General features: G+C 39.6%; 1 protein-coding gene across 2 annotated transcripts in view; it reads left to right on the top strand.

Annotated features, from left to right (window-relative positions):
* The window catches only part of RAB3C (RAB3C, member RAS oncogene family), a 293,347-nt gene that overhangs the window by 234,982 nt on the left and 32,946 nt on the right, over positions 1-25,419 (top strand). For both annotated transcript variants that reach the window (XM_009208455.3, XM_003899700.5), the window contains exon 4: positions 17,006-17,130. In XM_009208455.3, the coding sequence (XP_009206719.1) occupies positions 17,006-17,130 (125 nt within the window). The remainder of the gene's footprint in view (positions 1-17,005; positions 17,131-25,419) is intronic.

Raw genomic sequence — 25,419 nt, forward strand, 5'->3', positions numbered from 1 at the left:
GGCTTGACCTCCATATACCATCACATTGGGTATTATTAGGGCTTCAACATATGAATTTGGGGGAAGATACAAAATTCAGTCCATAGCACAGTGAATACTCTCCAGTAAAATGAAAAAAAAAAAAAAAAAGAAGAAATAAATAATAGTAAATGTAGAAAAATACAGACTCTGTTCAGCAAAACCAATGTATTCAAAATTCTAAAACTGTAGTGTTTACTGAGATATTTGAAATAACTTTAGTTGGTTACACGCAAAACAAATGAATTGTGAAATGACAAAACATGATACAGCATTTCTGGAGAATTTGACACAGTACACAGAGAAAAGCTGCAGAAAGAATAAATATTCTTTCCTGACTCCAAATGAGAAAAGGTACTGCTCAGAGATAAAATTAAAGACAAGAAAATTGGATATCTGTTTCAGGAAATAAAAATAACATTTTAAATCAGATTATTGAAGTATCCCCCAGCCTTATTATTTTAGGTTGATCTGGTAAGTAAACCCATTGGGCAAATCTTATGCAGGCAGGTAGCTAAATTAAGTGGCCCAAGAATTCTTTTCAATTTCCAATTTCTTTGACTTCTAACACAATTAAGAAATGTATAATGAGGTGAATAATAGAATTACTTAGAAGGGATATTATCATATCTCATTTGTATTTGATTTAAACTTAAATCTAACCACTTTGAAAAGCTTTGTGCCGACTGAATTATTTTCTGCTACATGGTGGATGCTCTTTCTTATTTGTTCACCATGGTCTGCTTTTATTTGGAATATTATGGTATTTAATAACATGTCTAGCCATAACCATGGAGTTTGTTACAGCTTTTAATATCAGCAACATAACTCTTCTACTCTCTTGACTTAGCATTTCAAAAGTGAGGTTCATAAAAATCCTATTTGTAGAGCAAACATATAACTCCAATTTCATGTACCAAATTTGGTAGCCATGGCTTTCTTTATCTTCATGCATTTACATTAACATAAGATGATAATGTCACTAGCTTCTCTACCAAATAACATTCTAGCATAAGCCACAGCAAGGGCAAAAGCCCAGCAAAATTCAAGCATGTGACATACCCAGAGAATGCTAATACTCAGTGTAGCTGAAAAACTATGCATGAATGAAAAGGAATATTAAATTCTGGGGTAACATACTTATTTTGAGTTTGAAATACTTAATTGTGACCAAAAATTGTTTCTTCTCATATAAAAATAGAAGGACCCCCTGGAGAACTGTGGCTGTCTCTGGCAAAGGTACTTTTGACTTCAAAATGTCACTGAAGAATTTGTGCCTAAAGCCTCCTTGAAGGCAGACTTTTGATGAAAGAAAAAAGGATTTCTGGTTTTGAAAGCTCTTTTTCTCAGGAAAAACAGAAAAAAAAAAAAACTTTAGCAGAAACACAAACTGAAAAATGTACAGTATATGACCATTGAATCTTTTTAAAAGTCAGTGCTAGGCAGGAAAAGCAGTGGAAGAATTTCAGACACAACAGGAAACTCCCCAAATTCATATTTCCCTCTTAGTGAGCTTGAAACTTGAAAATGAATGCAGGTTTTTGTGTCCCCACCCATCAAGTGCATACGTTGAAGCCCCAGTCCCCAGTGTGATGGTATTTGGAGGTCAAGCCTCTGAGAGGTAATTAGTTTTAAACCAGGTCATGTGGGTGCCCCCACCACTCACACACACACACCACTGTGGGATTAGTGCCCTTATAGGAAGAGACACAAGAGAAATCTCTCTGCACCAGAGAGAGATCCCTCACCAGGAACTGAATCAGCCTTACCCTGATCTTGGAAATCCCAAACTCCAAACTGAGAGAAATAAATGTCTGTTGCTTAAGCCACCCAGTCTATGGTGTCTTGTTATAGTAGCCTGTGCTAAGACATACTGCAACCTAGTAGACAGCTAGGAAAGCTGATAGTTACATTAACTTTATTATTTACTGTTTTTCCACTTCACGTTGTTGTGGCAGATGAAGCTTGCAGAACAGTTGGAGCAATAAAGCAGCCCAGATGTTTGTGGTGTTCCTTGAGCCCACAGGCTGGGGCAGCCACCCAGCAGAAGTGGAACAATAGAGCTGTTGCCCCTCCTAGAGAAGCTGCTGAAAGCCAGGGAGAAACACTCAGCTTCACCCCTCCTCCTTCCGTCCAGTCTCCTGCCAGTGTCTCCCATCAGAAACCAACTGGCAAGACAGCCAGGAAAACACAGACTGCAAGGGTCAGCCTCTTACCATACAGGACACAGCACAGGGAGGGCAAAAAACATATTCAAGAGCAAACAAATGACAGGCACACCTTGAAAACAGTGGTCAAGAGACAAAAATGCTTCTACTGCTACAAAAGTACTCTGTGTGCTTGCTCTCTCTCTCTCTTTCTCTCTCTTTCTCTGTGTGTGTGTGCTTCCTTAGAAGTTACTTTGTTTTTATTTCGTTTTGACATATGATCATTACTAGTTAATATGTTCTTCTCAAGAAGCCCAGTAATATTGGACAGTTCCTTCTAAAGCAGTAACAGAAGGATACCTGTATACTTCAAGAATGGATGGTAATATATGCATAAGATACAGCTTTTTACAGCTTTTACTTCATGTATTGCTCTTAGGCACCAGTTGTAGCTTGACTTCTTTACTTTTTTTTTTTTTTTTTTTTGAGAAAGAGTCTTGCTGTGTCACCTAGGCTGGAGTATAGTGGTGTGATCTCCACTCACTGTAACCTCCACCTCTGGGGTTCAAGCAATTCTCCTGCCTCAGCTTCCCCAGTAACTGGGACTACAGGCGTGCACCACCATGCCCAGCTATTTTTTGTATTTTTAGCAGAGACAGGGTTTCGCCATGTTGGCCAGGCTGGTCTCGAACTCCTGACCTCAAGTGATCTGCCCACCTCGGCCTCCCAAAGTGCTGGGATTACAGGCGTGAGCCACCATGCCCAGCCCCTTATTCACTTATTTTAATGGTGCACTTCTGAAATTTGCTCCCACCAAAACGGTGCAACCATGGCCTTGCCAGCCTCCAAGGAATGTGGTGTGAACATGGATCATTCTAACCATACCGAGGCACAGTAAGACCAGGACTTACTTTGAGCCTCTGAACTGAGCATAGGGTTTAATGAACCACTTCTCCATTGTGATAAAGTATACAAGCAAAAGTGCTATGGTTTGGATGCACAGCCTGCAGCTGAACTCATTACAGGATGCATTATTTGATGTGAGGTGTGAAAGACTGAAGAGCAATTACTCTTCACAACCAAGGGCAAATGGCAACTGTGGAGCTTGGCCTTTTCTCATTTCTTGGTTTCCTGAGGCCAGAGTTCTCTACAATTACAAAACCTCTTTGCTCTGGCTCATTTGAAAAACAATGTCATTTTAAAAGTTAGTGAGTGTGTGTGTGTGTGTGTGAGAGAGAGAGAGAGAGAGAGAGGATTTTATAGTGATTTTTATGACAATCAATAAAAAAATGCTTTGGAAACATTTAATGAGAGGGGTCACAAAGGCAAATGTAGTGTTGAAAGAAAACAGACAGTTCTGGCTCTTCCAAATCTGTTTTACCAAAACCCAAGGCCTAGGAAAGGGACAACAGTCCTCAATGAAGTCCATTACTGGGCCCTGAGGATAATCTTTCCTTGCCTTCCTGCATATCATTTTCCTTTACTCCTTTCTCCCCTCCCCTTTCCCCAAGATACAGAGCTGGCTGGGAGGCCCCTTACCTACATTCCACCCCCTTTCTCTCACTTTACCCCAGGACGGTCAGAGCTACAGTCAGAAAGCTGAAGCACTGATGCAGGCCCCAGGACCAATCCGCAGACCCTCGCTCCCTCCACTGCACCACAGGTTCCCACTGCCATTACCAAGCATGGTGCCCCCCGACCAGCCTTCACCCCTCAGCCCTTTTGAAAGGCCCCCAGCTCTTCACCCAGAGACCCCAGCCCCATTCAAGTACCCATGGTCCTCTGCTTCAGTGTAGGCATTTTCCTGACATGGAGGTTCAAGCTCACTTATGAATATTTAAAGACCCATGATTTTTTTTAATGCTTGAAAGCTACTGACTTTCTGAGCCCGACATCATCAACAAACAGTAAGGAAGTCATAAAGAAAATGCATTACTCACCTTTCATCTTTCTTTTGTGGCAAGTAAGAAAAAAGAAAAACCTGCCTCTCACAGAACCTGGAAGTGACTGTGTGTTCAGGAAAAAAGAAAGAGATGGGGGCTGGTGGCGGCAGGGGGGCAGATCACAAAGGACACAACCCAGGGTCATAAAAGGGGGCAGAAAGAGTTGTACAAGCCTAAACTCCCACCTCTCCACTTCCCAGAGGCCCAGTCCCTGTTCCTCATTCCTCCCCATCCCATTCCTGGTGCTTGCTGGGAAAGCAGGATCTCAGACCTCACCCCAGACCTCCTGAATTAAACGATCTAGGGGTGGAGCACAGGAGTGGGTTTTAGCAAACTTTCCAGGTGATTCTAATGCCTGCTAAAGTTGAAAAGCAACACCATATGGTGTAGACACCAGTGTCTTGTGCATGGTTGTTTAACAAACACTTGCTGATTTAAGTATATCTGCAAGATCTTGGTGTGGAGCCAGACTGCAAGCTCCCTGAGAGCGGAGACCATATCTTTCTTCATGCCTGACAATGCATTTGTTGAAGGGAAATAGAATCGGACAGTATTTTGCTTTTGTTTTCCACTTTAACCTTTTCTAATTAAAGGTTTCAAAACAGCAAGGAAAATCACAGTGAGTGTTGTTTACAGAGTGGTTTTGAGATAATATATCAATACCATGTAAATAATTAATAATATCAGCTTACCAGTAGTATTGATACCTTCCAGTCATATAGTGGCTCTGTGGTTTTGAAAACTCTTCCATGAACATTTTTCATTTGATCCTCAAGAAATTTTGGCAGGAAAATGTGTAAGTTTCATTCTTGCCTCTCATAGAAGAAGAAGCAGAAGTTCAGAAAAGCTGAGAAAATAGTCTTGGTTTTCCTAATTAGGTACAAAAACTGGAACCCAGGACTTTGAGCTCCTACTCCATTGGAAAGGTTTGTATTCCAGTTCTGTTATATGTTATCTGAGTGTCGGCTAACTTACCCTTATAAGTCTTTATTTTGCACTTTCTTCAGCTGCAAAATGGGGAAAACAATGGTTCCTATTTTAAAGGGTTGTTGTAAGAATTAAATGAAATAATAAAGGTAAAGCACTTAGCATAGGGCCTGGCACAAAGTAAGGGTTTAATAAATGAAGCCACTGTTATATTACTAATTCTTTATTGTTATATGTCTGAATTTACATATTATACATATAATCATTATGTATTTATGATTATTGCACCACACTGACTCCCACTAGAGTGACCAATATTGCATATGTGGGTTAGCAAGTCAGGGATCTTCCTCATCTCAGAAGGTGTTCCTTGCTAACTTAACAGGATATTTAAGGCCTCCAGTCTGCCTTTCATGCCAGGAGTGTTTCTCACTGCTGCTCCCCAGTGGGTCTTTATGCATGCTGCAGGTTGGGTATCTGCTGTGGTCACAGTGCTTACCATCCTTTCTCATGGACATGTTGCCTAGTCATTCCAAGCACATGCCTTCCTTGTCAATTGTATTGTTAAGTTGTTATGGTTAATTTAAATATATATATGATAGAACCACAGCTTTTATCCAAATGTAAAATAAACACATGTAAAAGATATTATTTAACTCTGGACTTAAAGACAGGACCAGTAAGATTTTGCATAGGCTCAAGGGGATATTCAGTGAATGCACACATACAGGCAATCAGGAATGCAGAAACGAATTTACCAAGTTACAAAATGGGTTAATACCCATGGAGCGAGAATCAGATGCATTCCGCCAAACACAATTTATTGGCATTTCTTTCTATTTGCAAGAACTTGTATTATTATTGGTTTTCTACCATCTACAGAGCTATAAAATAGCTCAAAGATGATGAAAAGCAGAGATAACCTAGAAAGGTGTACTGAACAGGGCCCCCAGTCACCTTTTCTGCCCACTTTGAAGTCTTTCACAATCTTTCCTGACAGTGAGATCTCAAAAGAGTTTAGTGTTGGAGGAAGAGAAGGTATCACTATATCCAGTTCCCTGCCTAGAAAAGAGGCTTCACAGTCCTGGGCTTCAAAAGGCCTGAGCGAGTTTTCTCCTTTGGTTCTCTTCTTCTCTTAATACCTTCTTCTCCTTTTCCTGAAGATTTCATCTCAAAGTTCCACAAAATCCACACTCATAGTCCCTCTCTTTCTCCTTGGAAGAAAGAAGTTTCTTCCTCCTTGGTCCTGTCTTAATATCTCACAAACCTCGATGTTCAGGGTTTGGCTGAATATGTGTGAAGCGTCTCTTCTCAGCCACTAGGACTACAAAGTGGGAGGAGAAGGTTCTGGTTCCTAAGTGAGGGCAAGTAGGTACTGGATTCTAAGTTTAGCTTCCCCTTCAGCAAGCCTGATTGCCTTACCATTAACCTAAGAAGGAAGCATATCTTGCCAAAGATCACTAATTCCTCCAAGGACAATATAAATCTTGTCTAATTTGAGAAAAGGATACTTATTTCTAACAACATGACTTTGGACTTGCCCTGTGAAAGCATCACCCAGGCATCCTTGAGCTGAGGAACGTCTTACCTTTTCCCAGGTCAGACTTTCATTCCTCTCCCTTTGTTGTCCAGAAGGGTGATCCTTGCTGTCATGCGCTTCCGTGTGAAGAGACCACCAAACAGGCTTTGTGTGAGCGACATGGCTGTTTATTTCACCTGGGTGCAGGCGGGCTGAGTCCAAAAAGAGAGTCAGCGAAGGGAGATAAGGGTGGGTCCGTTTTATAGGATTTGGGTAGGTAAAGGAAAATTACAGTCAAAGGGGGTTTGTTCTCTGGCGGGCAGGAGTAGGGGTTACAAGGTGCTCAGTGGGGGAGCTTTTTGAGCCAGGATGAGCCAGGAAAAGGAATTTCACAAGATAATATCATCGCTTAAGGCAAGGACTGGCCATTTTCACTTCTTTTGTGGTGGAATGTCATCAGTTAAGGCGAGGCAGGGCGTTTGCACTTCTTTTGTGATTCTTCAGTTACTTCAGGCCATCTGGGCGTATAAGTGCAAGTCACAGGGGATGCGATGGCTTGGCCTGGGCTCAGAGGCCTGACACTTGCTTCATCTAGTTATTGTTTTTTTCTTGCAAAAAGAAAAGGAATGTCCAGTTGTTTCTACCACACATATGGTTTAAAAAATAGAATTTGACATTTTATAAAATTAGGAGATCAGAAGTTATAAGATGGGCATGATGGAAATAGGTCTAAGTTAAGATTTAGACTAATAAGGGAGAATAGGATGTGGTGCAAGGTAGTTCCAGGACTAGGTGGATCAAGAACACTGCTTCTTGAGCTCTCGAAATACGTTTTCAGTACTGGCTCTCTGCAGCAGACTTACCACGGAGAGTTGGATCAAACAGATCCTTCCAGAACATCCAATTCTGCTTGCTTCCACATGCAGCTGAATTGACACTCCCAGATCTATGCAGATTCAAGCATTTTTGGTTTCCCCAGGAGATATATTATTTTCTACTTTAAAAGATAATCAAACATATGAATTTCTTACCAAGTTCCACATTCAACACAATGTAGGCACTTTCCCTCTTGTGCAAGCAGACAGCACATTGAGGATGAGCATTCACAGGAGCCCTGGGATATAGACCCACACTGGCCACTAAGTAGTTGAGCCATCTCAGTCACTCACATTTGGCGTTTCAGCTTTGTCATCTCCAAAATGAAGGTGATGGACTGGGGCCCTTCCAAAGCAGCTCTTCCACAATGTCAAGGTGCTAAGTCACTCCTAACGTATCCTCATCCTAACTATTGGTGCTAGATCAGAAAGGAAAAGGTGACTTCTCCAGACTGGGATGAATAGCCAGGCATGCAGATGTCCTTTGCAGACTGTGATGGGGTGAAGAGTTGCCTTTCCTTACTGTGGACAATGTCAGGGTATAAAAGGTTCTGTGGAAGAAGCTGCCAGCAACACATCCTAAAAGGGATGCACTGGGGCACTGGCATTACATAAGATGGTAATTCTTTTATTTTGTGCTTATATTCTGAGTCAGGCATTTTTGCTGTATTCAGTCTATCATTCACTCATTATTCAATCTCTAATTCTACATTACTATTTGAGTACCTTCTATGTGCCATGTATTTTGCTGAATGCTGGAGACTAAATGATGAATGCACAGTTGAGGTCTCTGTCCTCATGGTACCTATAGTCAAGGGCAGATGTGAATAAGTGAAAAAGTTATACTGAGTGACGTACAAGGCATAAGTGGGCCCGCATGAGTGGCAGCTAACCCAGAGGAAGATGGAAGAGACTGAGAGGGCCTGACACAGAAGCCATAAATGTGTTTTAGACAGATGGTACATGTGATGGCTACAGGTGATTTCTTGCAAAACTAATGAAGCTTAAGTTTAGTGGTATACCCATAAACTGGCTCTTTGAAAAAAGGATGAAATTATTTCATAATCAGTGCTTTTCAGCCATACTGCCAGCTCCAGAACACAGCTAAACTTTGGGCCCCTTACTAAGACAAATCCCCTCTTAGTGTCTTAGTAATTTCCCCAGAGCAGGCTCTGAGACAGGAGTTTGCACACAAGTAGTTTATGTGGGACATGCAAGAAATACCCATAGCAGGAGGGTAAGTGGGCTGTGAGAGGGAAGACAGCCAATAAAAGGTGTGTGTTCAAGCCAGCTACCATTATGCGTAACCAGAGCTCAATCTTTCTTAAAATTTCTGAGAATCAGTATGGTAACAACCTGAGGAGAAAGGGAGCTGGGGTATTTATACTCCAACTCCTGTCAGTCATTGGCTCAGGTCTGCCCCTGAGTGTGTTATTTTCCTTTTATATTTTACCTTCCCTGATGGGCAGAGTGACCTTCCGTTGCTTTGGTGAAAACTGTAAAGCAAAGAGATGCAAGTACTGACAGTTAGAAGTCATCCAACAAGCACAGAACTGGTAAGGCCTGGGGGATATAGATAGTGTCTGGTACAAAATATCCTATACTTAATTATGTATTTGTAATTTGCATTTTTCTTAAATTGGGCCCTCAAATTATTATGAATTTTAGACCTCACAAAACCTGAAACCACCTATAGTCACAGGCCTAACTTGCTGAAAATATAGCATGTATGGGAAAATCAAAGAAATTAAAAAGCCCATATCAGAATTGGAGGGAAGCCGGAGGGCAGCAAGAGATGAAACTAGAAGCTAGAAAGTTGAAGCTAGAAGCTAGAAAGGTAAGCCAAGGCCATATGAAGGGTGCTATGTTAAACTGGGCTTTTGTAGATTTGACTGACATTTGTTGGTGTCTGCAGAACTCAGCTGGGTTCCTTGGGGCATCTCATTTCTGGGATAAACTGACAGAACAACCCCTTTCTGAGATGGGCTCTTCCCAAGATAAAGAACCCAAGAGGGCTGATGGAAGCTCACCTTGCCTCTGATGTCTGTTAGTCACAGTGGCACAGGTCAAATCTCCTTATATTCCATTGGCCAGACCCAAAGTTAGAAGGGCAAGGAAATATAGTACACCTACAGGGAAGGAAATAATGACTAAGTGAGAACTGTAATACAACCTACTACTGGAATTTCACCAAAATGTTAATAGTGGAGATGTGGAGATAGTGAGATTTCTGATCATTTTTCCTTTAGCTTTTCACTATTGTTAGAATTTGTAATAAGAATGTAGCAATTGTACCAAAAAATATGAACCTATTCTTCTAAATAATAAAAGATTATATCAAATATTGAAGAGCATTTTTAAGGATATCTTTTAAAATTTTTCCTTTTTTAATGTGTTATTTATAAATGAGTTCATATACATATAAAAGGCCTACCCCCTCAACTTCCGAAAACTACCTATTAGTATTTATAGCATGTGTAACTAATCAGACTTTATTATGTTCCTATTTCTGGTTTCTTAGTATTACTCTCATTAAATTTTTTTATTTTGTATATATCTTTGTAAACCACCTGCAAGTACTTTATGGGGTTAGCTAGGAAATAAAGAAATAGATTATTTAAAAACTAGAAAGAAAAGAATTTGAAGGGATTCATCACAGTAATACTCAGCCTTGATAGCATATACAAATCACCTGAGATTTCTTTTTAATACCTCTGATGAAGACTCTAGAGGTTCTAAATTAATGTTTCTGAATTGGGCTAATTTTTAAAAGCTCTCTGAAGGTTGAGAAAAATTGAATAAATAATGATTAAATTAAGTGAAAAAAAATAACAAAAGGACCAATTGTATGTGATGAGCAAAAGCAGGTTGGGAAGTTTCTTTACAAACTTGAAGTAGGGTGTGGTACTAAAAAGCCAAAGCTCCTACATATTAAAAAGAATAAGGGAAATGGATGCAGTAGAGCAACATGGGCTTCCAGAATTAGAAAGGGCCTGCTATTAAGATCTGTTCGAGCTTCCCTGGGTGAGGAAGAGTGAGTCATATTCTCTCTGATACCTCGTATTCCCACATGCATCCCAAATCAGACCCTAATTGACAATTGTTTTTGTGGGGCACTGAGATGCATTTTTTGGACTGTTTTTCAGAACATTGTGATTAAGCTAAAGTCTGTCATTCTCCATGAGAAGAGGCTGAACTCACAGGCAATTACTTACACACCCAGAACAGGAGAGAAGGAATACTAGAAATATTGTGGAAATGTGGTTTGTTCACTTGTTTATAGCTCTTCAAACTGAAATTATTTGATTCTGTTTAGAGTTCAGTTGTTTATGTGGGAAACATTATAAAATATCAAAAGCTCTTTTATCTTGATGTCTCATCCCAGCTTTTTTGAGACTCCACTTTAACATTTGATAAGAACTGAAATGGGGATAAATTATGCTTTCCTCCTCTCTTTCTCTTTTAAGTTTATACATAAATGTTGAGAGAAAGCTTGAGGTATTTGTTTTGTTTTTTTTAGCTAAATGGCAAGTAAATAACAGGCTTTTTAGTAACTGTGATATGGTACTGGTAAGGTCTGAGTTAACTGCCATTTGCAGAGTAACCATGGTGACCAGCATATGGCTTCTGATTCCATTAATCTTGTTGAGATTAACAGTAACCCCAAAGGATCTTTTGCAGTGATTCAGAAATAAATCATCTTTTCACATGTATACTGTTTGGTGACAGCCACTTGCTTTCAGTGTGTGTCTCTACCCAACAAAGAAATAAGACACTCCCTCTCATGAGATGATTGGAAATGCATCCCTCAAATAAGAAATTTCACAAAATACATCCAATGGTGAAAAGGTAAACACATATAAATACCATGCGAAAGGAGGATTTATTGAACAAACATGTGTCATACCCCTGATAGATACATAAGGGGAAGGTCATTTACTCCCAGTTGGAAATTTACTTGTATAGAACCTCAGCCTGGAGATATGGACTGGAAACAAAATTTGAGACTCTTCAATGAAAAAAATCCAATTGTTATTTCAATTATAGGAATTAGAAACGATTAATTAAGCTGGATTTGGGAAGAGGAGCAGCTGGCTCCCCAAGAGGAGACTAATAATGTGTTCTATTTGTAATGAGATGTTGCAACTTCAAAAGTACAGTGTGGCCCTACCTCAAACCATATTTGGCCTCCAACAGCCCCAGAGCATGTAAAATAATAGCCTCATTTTACAGATGGAGATACTGAACTAAACAATTCAGAATGACTTCCCCATACTCACCTAGTATTAGAGCTTTTTCTCAAACTGGCTGAATAAATTGTTGAGTCTGAGTTGGAAGGGATGGGAACTGAATTACAATCCCAACATTCTTCTGACACTCAGTGTAGACAAAATATGCATAACTATGGGTCTTTCTCAACTCATGGAGCTTATACTCCCTCATCGCTAGGTTTTCCTTGGTTAAAGGATACTCTAAGCTCTTATTTCAACCTAGATCTTCCTACATAAAAGAAATATCAAGAACACAATAGCGTTTTACAAATTCTAAGATGCACAGTTTCTTACTTTAACATCTATGGCTGGGCATGGTGGCTTGCACCTGTAATCCCAGCACTTTGGGAGGCTGAGGAAGGCAGATCACTTAAGGTCAGGAGTTCGAGACCAGCCTGGCCAACATGGTGAAATCCTGTCTCTACTAAAAAAAAAAAATATATATATATATATACACACAAAAAAAAAAATAGCTGGGTGTGGTGGCATGTGCCTGTAATCCTACCTACTGGGGAGGCTGAGGCATGAGAATCACTTGAAACTGGAAGGCGAAGGTTGCAGTGAGTCACTGTACTCCAACCTGGGCAACAGAGCAAGACTCCATCTCAAAAAAAAAAAAAAAATCTGTGACACTGAGATATGCCTTTTCATCAATGGTTTATTATGATCACTATGCAGCAATACCAAATGTAGATTTCATTACTCGTACATGCACTAACTTGGTCATAGCTGCTTATATTGCCAAAGTCATACAGTTATCGGTACATGGATAGAAAGTTATTGTGTAGGCAGAAAGGGGTATAAATTTCATATTAGCGACATGAGTACTCATTTTGGAGTAATGATCATCATTTTACATTTTCTTGTAAAGTAACAACATAGTGTTCTACAGGACCTAAGAAGGGAAGATACAAGTAGATCTTATATGTTAACCTACCATGCACTAAGCACAGAAACTTTTTAAAAAAAGCTAAATCTTTCAGAATACATGAAAGGAATTTCAAAGCAACAAGAAGCTGACATAATTTAATTTGCTACATCCTTTTGCTCTTGTCCATTGTAAAATAGTTTTGATCTTATCATTTATGTTAGGTTTTGTGATAGGTAGTAATTTACAAACCAGCCGGCATGGCTCTGATCCCCTCTTGCTGATGGTGGGACTGTGCCTAAAGCTCCCTTCCCTGCTCTGCTGATGCAGAACAACATCAGGAAGTCCAAGTAGTCAAAACCAAAGTCAAACATTGAACATTTGCAACCCCAATTTCAATCATAAAATTAACCAACTCTAATGGGAAATCAGTCTTTTGTTCATCTTAGCACAAATGCTCTAGACCACAATTTTTATTTCATTAAAAATAAAACTGGTCTCCTTTGGCTCTGTAAACTTTCAAAATAATGATTCTTTCTAATTCCTTGGTAATTGTAGAAAGTATTCATTTTACATTATTTCCCTGACAATTGAGAAAATTTGAGGTTACATTGAAATATTTCTTATGTAAGAGCAAATGAAGAGGATGGATCTCATATAATCATGGCCAAAAAAAGTATGTTCTTCTTGGTCATATATTTTTATAAATCATTGAGGAGCAGGGAATATTGTATATGCATAAATGTATAACCTATTACAGCAGCCTGGGACCCCATAGGTTATCATTATGTCAGCAGAACTGAGATACTCAGATGTGTTTAGTGGTAGAAGCAAGCATTCCATTAATTTGGTTAACGGACATGAATCAGCTAGTGGGTTGTGAGTTATGCACCTTCCTGACCTTCACAAAAGCACACCCTGACTTGAGTTTATACAGTCAGGGGTGCAGTAGGATGTACTGGCCCAGGTCAGAAGAGTGCCAAATTTCCTCAAGCACTCATTTGTCCTCAGGAAACTCAGAAGCTAGGTTATTAACATCCTGGCCCCAGCTCCTTCCTTGGACAATTGTGACACTCTCTTGTGAACCCTTTGTCACTAATCTGACTCTGGATATCTGATTTCTAGTTTTACTACCAGGATTAAACTTTTTCTGTTAACATAAGGGCTCTCTACCCAGGGCCTTTCCAAGTCCCTGGCTTACAAGACGTATAGGAACAAAGAGACTATTTCTTTTAATTACATAAAGAAATCTGATCAGATGTGAGATCCTTTAAAAGAAACTTTTGACTTCCTTTGTAAAAATATATTAGCATTTGTTACTTAAGTGTTTCCAAGAGTGGAATTTATTTTACACCCTAATTCATTATTAATGCATCATTTTTCATATTCTCCACACATAAGATTAAGTGAGGAAAAAGTATAGAGTTTAAAAGTTCTGTCTTTATTTCTCCAGTCTATAGATACCTGCCAAATCTCACTGTTGCTAAGGGAATATATTATTAAGTGAGGTATCAGAATTAGAAAGGTCATATTGTTCTGAAAAAATATGCTGTGACTCTGAGATGTCCAGGTGTATCAAGAATGTATTTCCCCAGATAATTTAATCTCATTTGAAAACTTAGATGTACTTGGTTCAGGGGAATATGCTGAAATAAAACCCTATCTGCCTCTTCACTCTTTCCTTTCTTCTCAGGAAGGAGAAACAGTGATCATAGCTCTTTGAAAACTCTCCTGCAGCTTAAAAAGCTATACTATATGCTTTTTATTCCCTCTTCAAGTTGAGAACATCTCATTGCCATTTTCTATTCAGTGATCCTTCACTTGACTATTGTTTGTAACACCAGTCCCAAGCTTTACTTTTCGACATGTTACAAATCTATTCTTTTTTCAAACTTTAATCATTTGTTTACATTTCAACATTTCAGTATTTCCGTCCTGACCACCCACTGGGCAATATGACTTTCCCACCTATCTTAGACTGTTCTCAAATAAAAATGTGACTGATACAAAGGGAGAATGAAAGAAGATAGCTTCCTCTAGATAACAATAAATGCACTAGAACTTAACTTTTTGAACTTTTAATGAGCATTGTGGAAACATGTTTTAAAGCACAGGCTTGAGAGCCATACTGCCAAAACGTGATTCCCACATTTGACACTTTACTGGCTGAGTGATCTTGGGCAATTAACCTCTCTATGCCTCATTTTCCTCAACTGTAAAATGGGCAGTTGAGGATATGGGCAGTTGAGAATAATAATATTCTCCTTAAGTTATTCTAAGGATTACATTAATGCAACAGATATTAAGTATTTCGAAAAATACTTGTGCTTTTTCTCTGCCTGGCATTGCTGGGCCTGCAGGTCTGTGTCAAACCATGGATGAGGGTCTTTTTTCTGCAGAATGGAGTTTGTTAAAGTTGTTAAGAATAAGGCCTATTTAAGAGATACCAAGTGAAATTTAGGAGACGACAAGAGGGTAGAACTGACTACTATGCTCAAAAACGCTCAGTGATACAGGATAAAAATAAATACAACACACTCAAATACAGGGTGATAGTCTGCGTAACAAACAGAGATATCATTTGTCAGATTGCTTATGCCCATATAGAAGGGGTAGTCTGTGCAGCATATGTACATGGTACATGAACTACCAAAATAAAATGTGAAGGTTGGCCTGACAAATTATGCTGCAGCACATTCTACTGGCCTGCCACTGGCCCACAGGCTTCTCAGTAGGTTTGGCATGGACAAGATCTATGAAGGCCAAGTGGAGATGACTGGAGATTAATGTGATATGGAAAGCATTGATGGTCAGCCTGGTGCCTTCACCTGCTATTTGGATGTAGGCCTTGCCAGAACCATCACTGGCAATAAAGTTTTTCGGGCCTTGAAGGGAGTTGTTGATGAAGGCTGTTCTGTCCCTCATAGTACCAGACAATATTTGTGATTCTGAAAGCAAGGAATTGAATGCAGAAGTGCATAGGAAACACATCATGGGTCAGAAGGATGCAGATTACATGCATTACCTAATGGAAGCAGATGAAGATGCTTACAAGAAATGGTTCTTTCCATTCATGAAGAACAGCATAACTTCAGACCTGATGGAGGAGGTAAACAAGAGAACTCATATTGGCTGGGCATGGTGGCTCACAGTCCCAGCACTTTGGAGACTGAGGTGGCTGAACTGCTCGAGCCCAGGAGTACAAGATCAGCCTGGACAACATGGCAAAACCCTGTTTCTGCAAAAAAATTTATAAAAATTACCCAGGCATGGTGATGTGCACCTGTTGTTCCAGCTACTCAGGGAGCTGAGGTGGGAGGATCACTTGAGCCCAGGAGGTTGAGCCTGCAGTGAGCCAAGATCATGCCACTTTACTCCAGCCTGGGTGACAGAGCGAGACCCTGTCTCAAATAAATAAATAAATAAATAAATAAGTAAACAAAAGCTCATGTTGCTATCCAACAGAACCCAAACTATGAGATGCCCAAGAAAGAAGTTAAAAACAACAGGTGGAAACATCCCAAAATGTCCCATGCGCAGAAGAAAGATCAGGTAGCTCAAAAGAAGGGAAGCTTCCTCAGAGCTCAGGAGCAGCCTCTGAGAGCTAAAACAAACAATGTTTTAGGATGATTTTTCAGATAAAACAATAAACTTACTGGCTAACCAGGTTTAAAAAAAATACCTGCAAAAGCAAACTATTACATTTATTATCTAAGTTTCAAAATCAAAAGTTGGTTATTTGTGTCATGATTCATAATTGAGGCTTATTCTAAATTCCAAATATCCTGTTTGTAGCAACTTAAAATGCCAGCTCATTGTATTATAATTTTGACATTAATCAACCTGATATTTTTCTCTTATAAAGGTAAGGCATGAACATATTAGCTGTCATGATTCTTTTTTTAAAAAATTATCACTTCTCCCAGATTTCCTAAGCCCCATTGCTTTAGCTCTTTGAGTTGTTACTGTGATAAGGGAAAATACTATTTTTGTGTGATAGGCTGTAAATAGGTTGGGCAGCCATCTCAGTTTGCCTGAAACTGAGGGACAGTTTCTCAGGACATGGGACTGTTACTGCTTAAACTGGGAAAGTCTTGGGGAAACCAGGATGGTTGGCTATCCTACTGTAAAGGTATTACGTAAGGTGGGGGTAAAAGAGGAAAGGAAGAATCAGTGTTAGTATTAATCTCATTAAGTACAAAATAATTATTAGTACACCTCTACTGTTCCCTTGATTTTTGACTCATGCAATCTCTGATGAGTATCTGAAGGGTAAAATTGCACTGAACTAATTAACTCTAAATGTCAGGCATTTGGATTTCACGGGGTTTTTTTCCCTTTTGTTATCATCATCATCTGTGGAATGTATTTCTTCTCCTTCATTTTATGCTGTTCTGCTTTCCTATGATTATGTCATGCTTGTTCTTTTTCTTTTAGGTCAACCCAAATCAAAACATACTCTTGGGATAATGCCCAGGTTATTCTGGTTGGGAACAAGTGTGACATGGAAGACGAGCGGGTCATCTCAACTGAGCGAGGTCAACATTTAGGAGAACAGCTTGGTAAGAAATAAATTAATAAGTTAAAAAGAAAGAGAATTTGCTTATTATATGTAACACTGTACAGAGTCCCAGTTAATTGTCAGGGTGGAGTTAATGAAATGTTTCTCAATCTAACAGTGGAAAGCAACATAATCCTCCCTAAGTGGACAATATATTTTCTCCCACTTACTATGGCATCATGAGAGCTCAAGTGCAATTAAAGAAGCAAAAATGATACTCAGAATTTTGGTCTTAGTACACTGTATTTAAATTCTTATTCTATGAGAAACACAGGTTTTGCCTTGTCCACTATTTTTGCTTTTTTTTCTCCATACTCTATTTTGCATTCAGTGGGCTCTTTATTTTATTGCGTGATTATTGTTCTCAAGTTTTCATTGGAGGAGGATAATGGCACAGAATAGGTCGCATCCTAGATTCTGATTCTAGTGACATCATTGATAAGCCATGTTACTGTTACAACTCCCTTTGAGACTTAGTCACCCCATCTCTCAAGAACTGTATCATAGCCCATGCCTATTTAACCAAATCCTTGTAGATAAGATCAAATGAGATAATAGATATGAAAGAGCTTCAGAAATGGCAAAGCCGTTTCAAACACAAAACACTGTATCTAAAGAGAAAAATGCTGGAGCGAGTAGGGTAGAGATTTAATACAAAGGAGGGATTGATGATTGATGATTGATTGACTGAGTCAAGAAATTTTTACTGGGTACTCGTTGTATGCTTTATATTATGCCAAACATCATGGGGGATACAAAAAAGTGATTCACAGTCCCTAGGCACAAGTTGCTCCCAATCAAGTAGAGACTGAAGACTGGAGATACACACAAGGAAGCAGAAATACAAGTCAACAAAAACAGGTCAATGAGGAGGTAAGCTGCAAGACAGATGCCAACAGGAAAGCAACAGGGAGAGGGAGGCAGACACAGGAAGGGGAAAAACATTGCCACAAGGAGATGTAGGAGTGTAGTGTGATCAGAGGAAGATAAAGAGCAAGGCAGAGAGGGCTCCTGGGGACATCAGGTGTGGAAATGAATACACCAAGAGGAAGAGATGAGTGATGAGAGGAGATGGAGATCTTTTGGGTGAAATGGCAAGATACAGCTTGAATGGTCTCTAAAGGAGAGTAGAATTTGCAACTACAAAGGAGATGAGGCATTATGAGTAAGGGGCACAGTGATTCATGGACATTGAGATGAGCATAAGGTGAAATGACAGTGAATAGAAAAGTGAGAACCTAGCATAAAGTTGCAGAACTGAGTTGTGGATTTGGGGAACAACTCCAATCCTAGAGGTGAAGGAGTTGGAATTCTTTTTGTTTTTTTGTTTTTTTGTTTGTTTGTTTATGGTAGACCACTGAAAATACTGAGGCATGCTTAGCAAAGAAGAGTTTGACTTTTAACCTTTTTGGTCAGGACCTGCAGTAAGAAATACTTTCAATTTAGCATCCCAGTACTTACATATGTAGAGAGAGAGAATGAAACAAAAGTTTCACAAAACACATTTTAACTTTACTTGATGAGATTCACTCTGTTTTCTGTCTTAATTTTCTTTCTTCTTTTTTCTTAAATGGTGGTCCCAACCCACTAAGTTGATCCCCGGAAGCAGTAATGTGTCTCAATCTATAATTTGAAAAACACTGTTATAGGCCGGGCACAGTGGCTCACGCCTGTAATCCCAGCACTTTGGGAGGCCAAGGCAGGCGGATCACCAGGTCAGTAGATTGAGATCATCCTGGTTAACACGGTGAAACCCCGTCTCTACTAAAAATACAAAAAATTAGCCAGGCGTGGTGGCCAGCGCCTGTAGTCCCAGCTACTGGGGAGGCTGAGGCAGAAGGAAGGTGTGAACCTGGGAGGCGGAGCTTGCAGTGAGCCGAGATCGCGCCACTGCACTCCAGCCTGGGAGACAGAGTGAGACTCCGCCTAAAAAAAAAAAAAAAAGAAAAAAGAAAAAGAAAAAAGAAAAAAGAAAGAAAAACACTGTTATAAAGGGGATGCTTTGGGATTAATCTGCTGGTGTTGTGCAACATGAGTCAGAAAAGCAAAGGCCCTCTCATTGGGTTACTCTTCCTCTTGATCATCTCATAACTGAACTAAGTACAGTTCACTCTGAAAGCTTAACCATTTCTCATGAGCTTAATGAGTTCCTTAGACTAAAATCTATCCCTGGATGGCCACAAGAACCCTTCCACCAAATATTCTTAGAGCCACCCAGAAGAAAGTTACATGGCTGGTGTACGGTCTCCTGTGGCTGCATTTGAAGTTATCATCTCTGTCACAGGGCCTCTTCCCACTCTACCGATTAAACAATATGAGGAGTCTGAAAAAATGATAATTTTTTTTTCTTAATCCTCTTAGGATCTCCTTATCTTAGGAAAGATAAGAATGGAGAATAGTAGATCCCCAAAGAAAGAGAGGGAGGAAACCTGGGAGAGGGTTGGCAGATTGGCTTCCCAAGACGGTCTCTCCCCGGTCTTCCTGTGTTTTCTTAACTAGCTGGGCACGTGCCAGGTTGGGGAAAAAACTGCTACACAGATGTAGGCTGTCTCTATGAATAAAAATGAAAACTGTTTGGTTCAAAAAATATATGTATATCTAAGCCAAGAATTGTTTAATGTCATTGATACATAGGAGGCAGGCAACTGGCTAAATTTTTTACCTCTCTAATAAATTACTTGGATATTGAGAAGACCAGGCTGTGAAAGGGGATGTTAGGATGATGGAAATGCATCAAGAGGGTGACTTTCCTACTGCTCCATCGACTGACGTGCACACAAACCCTTTCCATTCAGTGCACAGATGTAGCAAAGTTCCTGAAATTGTGAGGCAGAATGTTTTATGTTCCTGTTCAGTTTCTTCCAATGGTTTCTAATTGATTTTTTGCTCTCCGTTCAATAAAACCCAGCTGTTGTCATAGCAACCAACACATGTGCATTCTTGAAGAGTCATTTACCTCGTTTAATGTGGCTTGTTCTCCTCATGGCTACACATGCTTCTACAAATGATCATGAGAGACCATTTGCATTTTTTTAAAATGCTCTCACAATTTAAATTTAAAGATTTTAAAGGTCTTTGCTTTGTTTTTTAATTACTGGTACATTTTATTCTTCAGAATACCATCACATACACACAAAGGTTGCACATTGTTTTTAAAATGTCATTACCACATCTTGGCAGATGGCTCAAAATAACTGCTTTATCGATCTGGTTGCAATTAATTCTCCATTGTGGATTGTTTTATCTGGACAACATTTGCTCATCCTAATGAGGGTCCTGGATGGAACCAAGTTTTAATGGAGCTCTTTAAAAATTCTTAGATGGCAGCTGTCAGTCCCAATCCAGTTTAGTTCACCAAGCATTTATTAAGTGTTTACAATATGCCAGTTACTGGGAATGCAATGACAAATAACCCTGCCTTCTAGGAGCAAACATTGTAGTGCCGGAGACAGACTACACAGACAAAGAGCATTTTTCTGGCTTTCCCTTTCTCGGCCATTTTCTTTCATTCGATCCTTTGAGCACCTCTCCTTGCTGAATGCTGCCTCGTCAGCATTTATGACATGGTGCTCCCTGTTCGTCTCCTCCCTCTCCAGACTTGCATTTAGTTTCCTTGGTAGACTCCTCCTCCTTTTTCTGTCTCCTGCACTCTGGCTTTCTATCCTCAGTCCACCTCTCCTCTCTCTCTACACCCTCCCTTGGATGTTTCCATCCCCTCCAAGGTTTTAATTCCACCTCCAGACTAATGACTGCCAAATCATGTTCCAGGCTTGACCTCACGCTGGCACTTCAGGCGCCAACATCCACCTGCCAGCTGTGCATATTCAGTACTTCTGATTTAGAGTAGTGGTCTAATCATCTGCAGCTGAATCGGCTGGGGTTCTTTTTCAAATGCACATTCACAGCGCAACTCAGACCTGCTGCATCAGAATTTTTGAAGTTGAAGGCTAGAATCTACATTTTTTAACAAATATTTTTGTGACTTTTATACAACTAAATTTCTAGAACACTGGCTTTTGTGGGAAGTGAGTGTTTGGAGAGGGTAGGGAATTGCTGCCAGAGCTGAACATTACCCTATAGCCGTTGTTATTTTCCCATGCATTTTTTTTCTTTTTTTGATGAAGTCTCATTCTGTCACCCAGGCTGGAGTGTAATGGTGCGATCGTGGCTCACTGCAACCTCTGCCTCCTGGGTTCAAGCAATTCTCCTGCCTCAGCCTCCCAAGTAACTAGGAACTACTGGCAGGTGCCACCATGCCTGGCTAATTTTTTGTATTTTTAGTAGACATGGGCTTTCACTGTGTTAGCCAGAATGGTCTCAATCTCCTAACCCTGTGATCCGCCCACCTCTGCCTCCCAAAGTGCTGAGATTACAGGTGTGAGACATCACACCTGGCCTTCATGCATGTTTTAACAGTTAGTCTATATGTATGTACCTATAACAATATATAAGAATGTTTTTAAATTTTATATTAAATGTATAGTATGGTACTTATATATGTACAATCTCATAATTTAAGTTTTAAATGTACAACTACTGTGTTAAATAAGAAAAAAATTTGGAGACACAATTAAAGATAGATTTTCCTAAAATAGAAGTAATTTATCTGGGAATAAGAACAAAGAAAGAAATTTATAGAGGAGAATGGATTTGTATTGCCTTGAAACCACAGGTGAAAGAATATTTGAACCATTATTACAAGCTCTGAAAGGGCAGAAAATGCAGAAACTCCTGTTTTCCAAAAATGTAGTCAGAGAACCAAAGACTGCAGAGAAACTAAAATTGCTTCTGGGAGAGGTCATTATTAATAATTTATAAGAAGCCAACCTTAAAGTGTTTTTAATTTGCATTAATATTTCTTCCTAAAACAAGTAACAGATAATATTCCCAATTCTTTCCATTCAAACAATTATCATAATGGCCTCTGAACATATGTATTACTGAATTCCAGATTCATCCCCTGTACCCTTCCCCCTTGTCCAGCACAGAACCCAATGAGAATTTCTGAAAGTACAAAATATTCTTATATTTTGCCATTTCTCTAAGCTCTGTAATTTATCTTCCCTTCTTTTTCCATTTAATGGCTCTTTTGTTTATTCATCTGACAAATATATATAATAATACTGCAGAGTCATAAAACGTGTATCTTCCCTCTCACGGAGCTTAACGTGTGGACTGTGTATCAGAAATAGACTCAAATATTATGAATATGTAAATAGGGCTGAGTGTAACTCAGAGGATAAAGGAAAGGCATGAAGTTCTATGAATGGGTAGTTACTTCTCTTTTTGGAAAATGAAGACTGACGAAAAGACACATCTATGTCTGTATACTCTGAAACATATTGATTTGATAAATCCTGGCTTAATTTAACAATTTCTTCAAGGAAATAGTCTCTTGAAGTAGAAAGAGATACATTTAAGACAAATGAAAAAGGATATTATTTCACCTAACAAAGAATATACTAATGGAACCAATTATCTCTGAAAGTGGAAGATGGTGCAGGCAGGATATGTAATTACTTCCCAAAAGGTCTAGATAAATCAATGCAGGCAGATCTGCTATGGCTAATGGAGGGAGTTTGCATTCTGTGCGATATTTCTGTGTCACCAAGTGTAAGAATTTAGGTGTATTGACCATGCTACATCGTATGTTGTGGCACCACTCTCAGAGACAAGATGACTGAAGTGACTGAAACATTATAACCTAGCCAGAAAAGTCTATGTCTGTGGATTTTAGGAACCATGCTCTTGATTTCTGCTGAGGCTGAATGACCCCAGCATGCCTGATTTGGGAACTCTGACTCTAGGATTCTCTAATTCACTCCTATGAACCTTTCAGTTTAAATCACCCTAGTCTCTCACTACCAACCCCGGTAAGGGAGAGAAAGGCATTGACTGCATTGTGAAATCGTATGGTGGTGGAAGCCCTGAACTTCTGGATCCATGTGCTCTGGCCATAAGCAACCAAGTTTTATTTATACAGTTTCCACCAGGAAAAATTGTAATAGCAGCATCATACCTTCCATAACCACCAAGCTCCACTTCAGTCATCATACCCTTGGTACAAGTACAATCTTTAGTCACGCAATATGTCTTTTTTTTTTTTTTAGAGAGAGAGAGATGGGATCTTGCTCTGTTGCCCAGGCTGGAGTGCAGTAGTAGTATGATCATAGCTCATTGAAGCCTTGACCTCTTGGACTCAAGCAATCTTCCCATCCCAGCCTCCCAAGCAGCTGGAAATATAGGCACGCACCACCATGCCTGGCTAATTCCTTTTTATTTTTTGAGAGACAGGGTCTTCACTATGTCACCCAGGCTGATCTGGAACTCCTGGGTTCAAGCAATCCTCCCACTCTACTTCAGCCTCCCAGAGTGCTGGGGTTATAGTCATGAGCCACTGTGCCAAGCCCACAATAGGTCTTAACTAAATTTAGTTTTCTATCTTAAAGTCCAGGAGAAAGGTAGGGCATATGTAACTGGTAAACCTATTTAAACTCTGACCTTGGACCCCACAATCTTTCAGTGTTCCACACAATCCAATGGAAGATGCCAGAAAATAACTAGATGATTACAAAGGATAAATTATCCTAAATCAACCTTACTCAAATGTATAATTTCTCTTTTCAAAATGTGCTCAGCTTTCTGGAACTTCCCCAACTAATACACTGAAAAACACCTTAGCCAAGTGTGCTGTGCTTTATAAGAAACTTCTGGAAATTCTTGGTGTCTCACTCTATGTCCAAATTATACTGAGATGATTACTACTAAATTGTACAGAAATGTTTCATTACCTTTAGAGCACCACTTCAGGGAAGCTATAATCAGAACTACTTAGGGCAGTTCTCATCTGAATAACTAAGAACCAAGGTGTTAGAGAGTGTGCTATTTTATTTGCTTGTTTGTTACATTGAGACTGCTGATATTGGGAATCGCAGGGATATCAGGAGTCACTGCTAGGCCTCAGCACATTGAGGGGACCTTGCTTATTTCTCAAATAATAATAATAAAAAATAAGGAAAACCCAAGGCAGGGACAAGGAAACAAATCTAGAAGGAAGATTGGACATAGAGTAAGGGTTCTCAATCTTGGCTACAAATTTCAATAGGTTGGGAAGCTTTTAAAAATCCTGGTGACCAAGCTGCATCCCAAACCAACTAAATTGGAATCTCTGGGCTGGGACCCAGACAACAGTATGTTTTGTAAGTCCCAGTTTATTCCAATGTGTAGACATGATTGAGAACCACTGATATAGAGAAAAAACAAGAGGCAGATTAGCCCAGAGAGCCAGCAGAAGGAAGCTGTAATTGGTTCCACCCTTCATGGTGGGACTGGTGCTGCCTGGCCACAGGGAGCTGGTCTTCCAGGATGGATTCATGCTGAAGCTTTCATGGACCCTAGTCTAGTCCCCATGTGGCCAATAGGTGCACACATTTTACAGAAGGCTATTGGGGATCCGAAGAGGAGTATGAGGTTATGCAACAGCATAATTATTAGGACCAATGTGAATTTAGCAAAGTCCACTTGGAATTGCTAACAACCACTGAGCTGAAATAAATGAGCCAAAGATTCTCTTCTTAAACTGCAGTGGGGTCACACTAGGAGTTTATTTCTTTTGGGGGGCAGGAGATAGACACTTCAAAATAGAACTCATGAATATATTACGGGACTTTATTCATTTACTAATTTATTCATTTATTCAGTATTATGGAGCACCAACTATTGGCCAGGCATTAGGAGTTAGGAAACAATAAGACCAAACTTCTGTCACCCCAAAGGAGAGTCTGAGAGACACATAAACAAAGACTTTCAAAAGACAGCATGTCATTGTTGTAATAGAGGCATGGACTCAGTGCTAGAGGAGCTTAAAAGATTAAGAATGTCCCTGTTTGGAGCCTCTGAGAAAGGGCACACTGCGGAGACAAAGTCTGAACCAAGTCTTGAAGTATGAATAGGATTTTGATAGGTAGACAAACAGGTGATGGTCTCTCTAGGCATAATAAATAGTATTCTGGAGGGATCTAAGCCTGGAAAAGTTGACAACATATATCATGGAGAACCTTGTTTGAAAGAATGAAAAACTCGGGCTTCGTCCTATACATGCTAAGGATCCTAAGTTTTAAACACTGGAGTGACAAGATCAGATTTCATTTTGGATCAATTACACTGGGAATATGCCAGAAATTAGGGTGTTTAAGATCAGTAGGAATACAAAAAGAATATATTAATAGCTCTATTTATTTGTGTCTCAATTTTTTTTCAGTTATTGGGTATGTTTTATTATGTACTACTG

This window comes from Papio anubis, chromosome 5 (genome assembly GCF_008728515.1).
Source record: "Papio anubis isolate 15944 chromosome 5, Panubis1.0, whole genome shotgun sequence".
Lineage (NCBI taxonomy): Eukaryota > Metazoa > Chordata > Mammalia > Primates > Cercopithecidae > Papio > Papio anubis.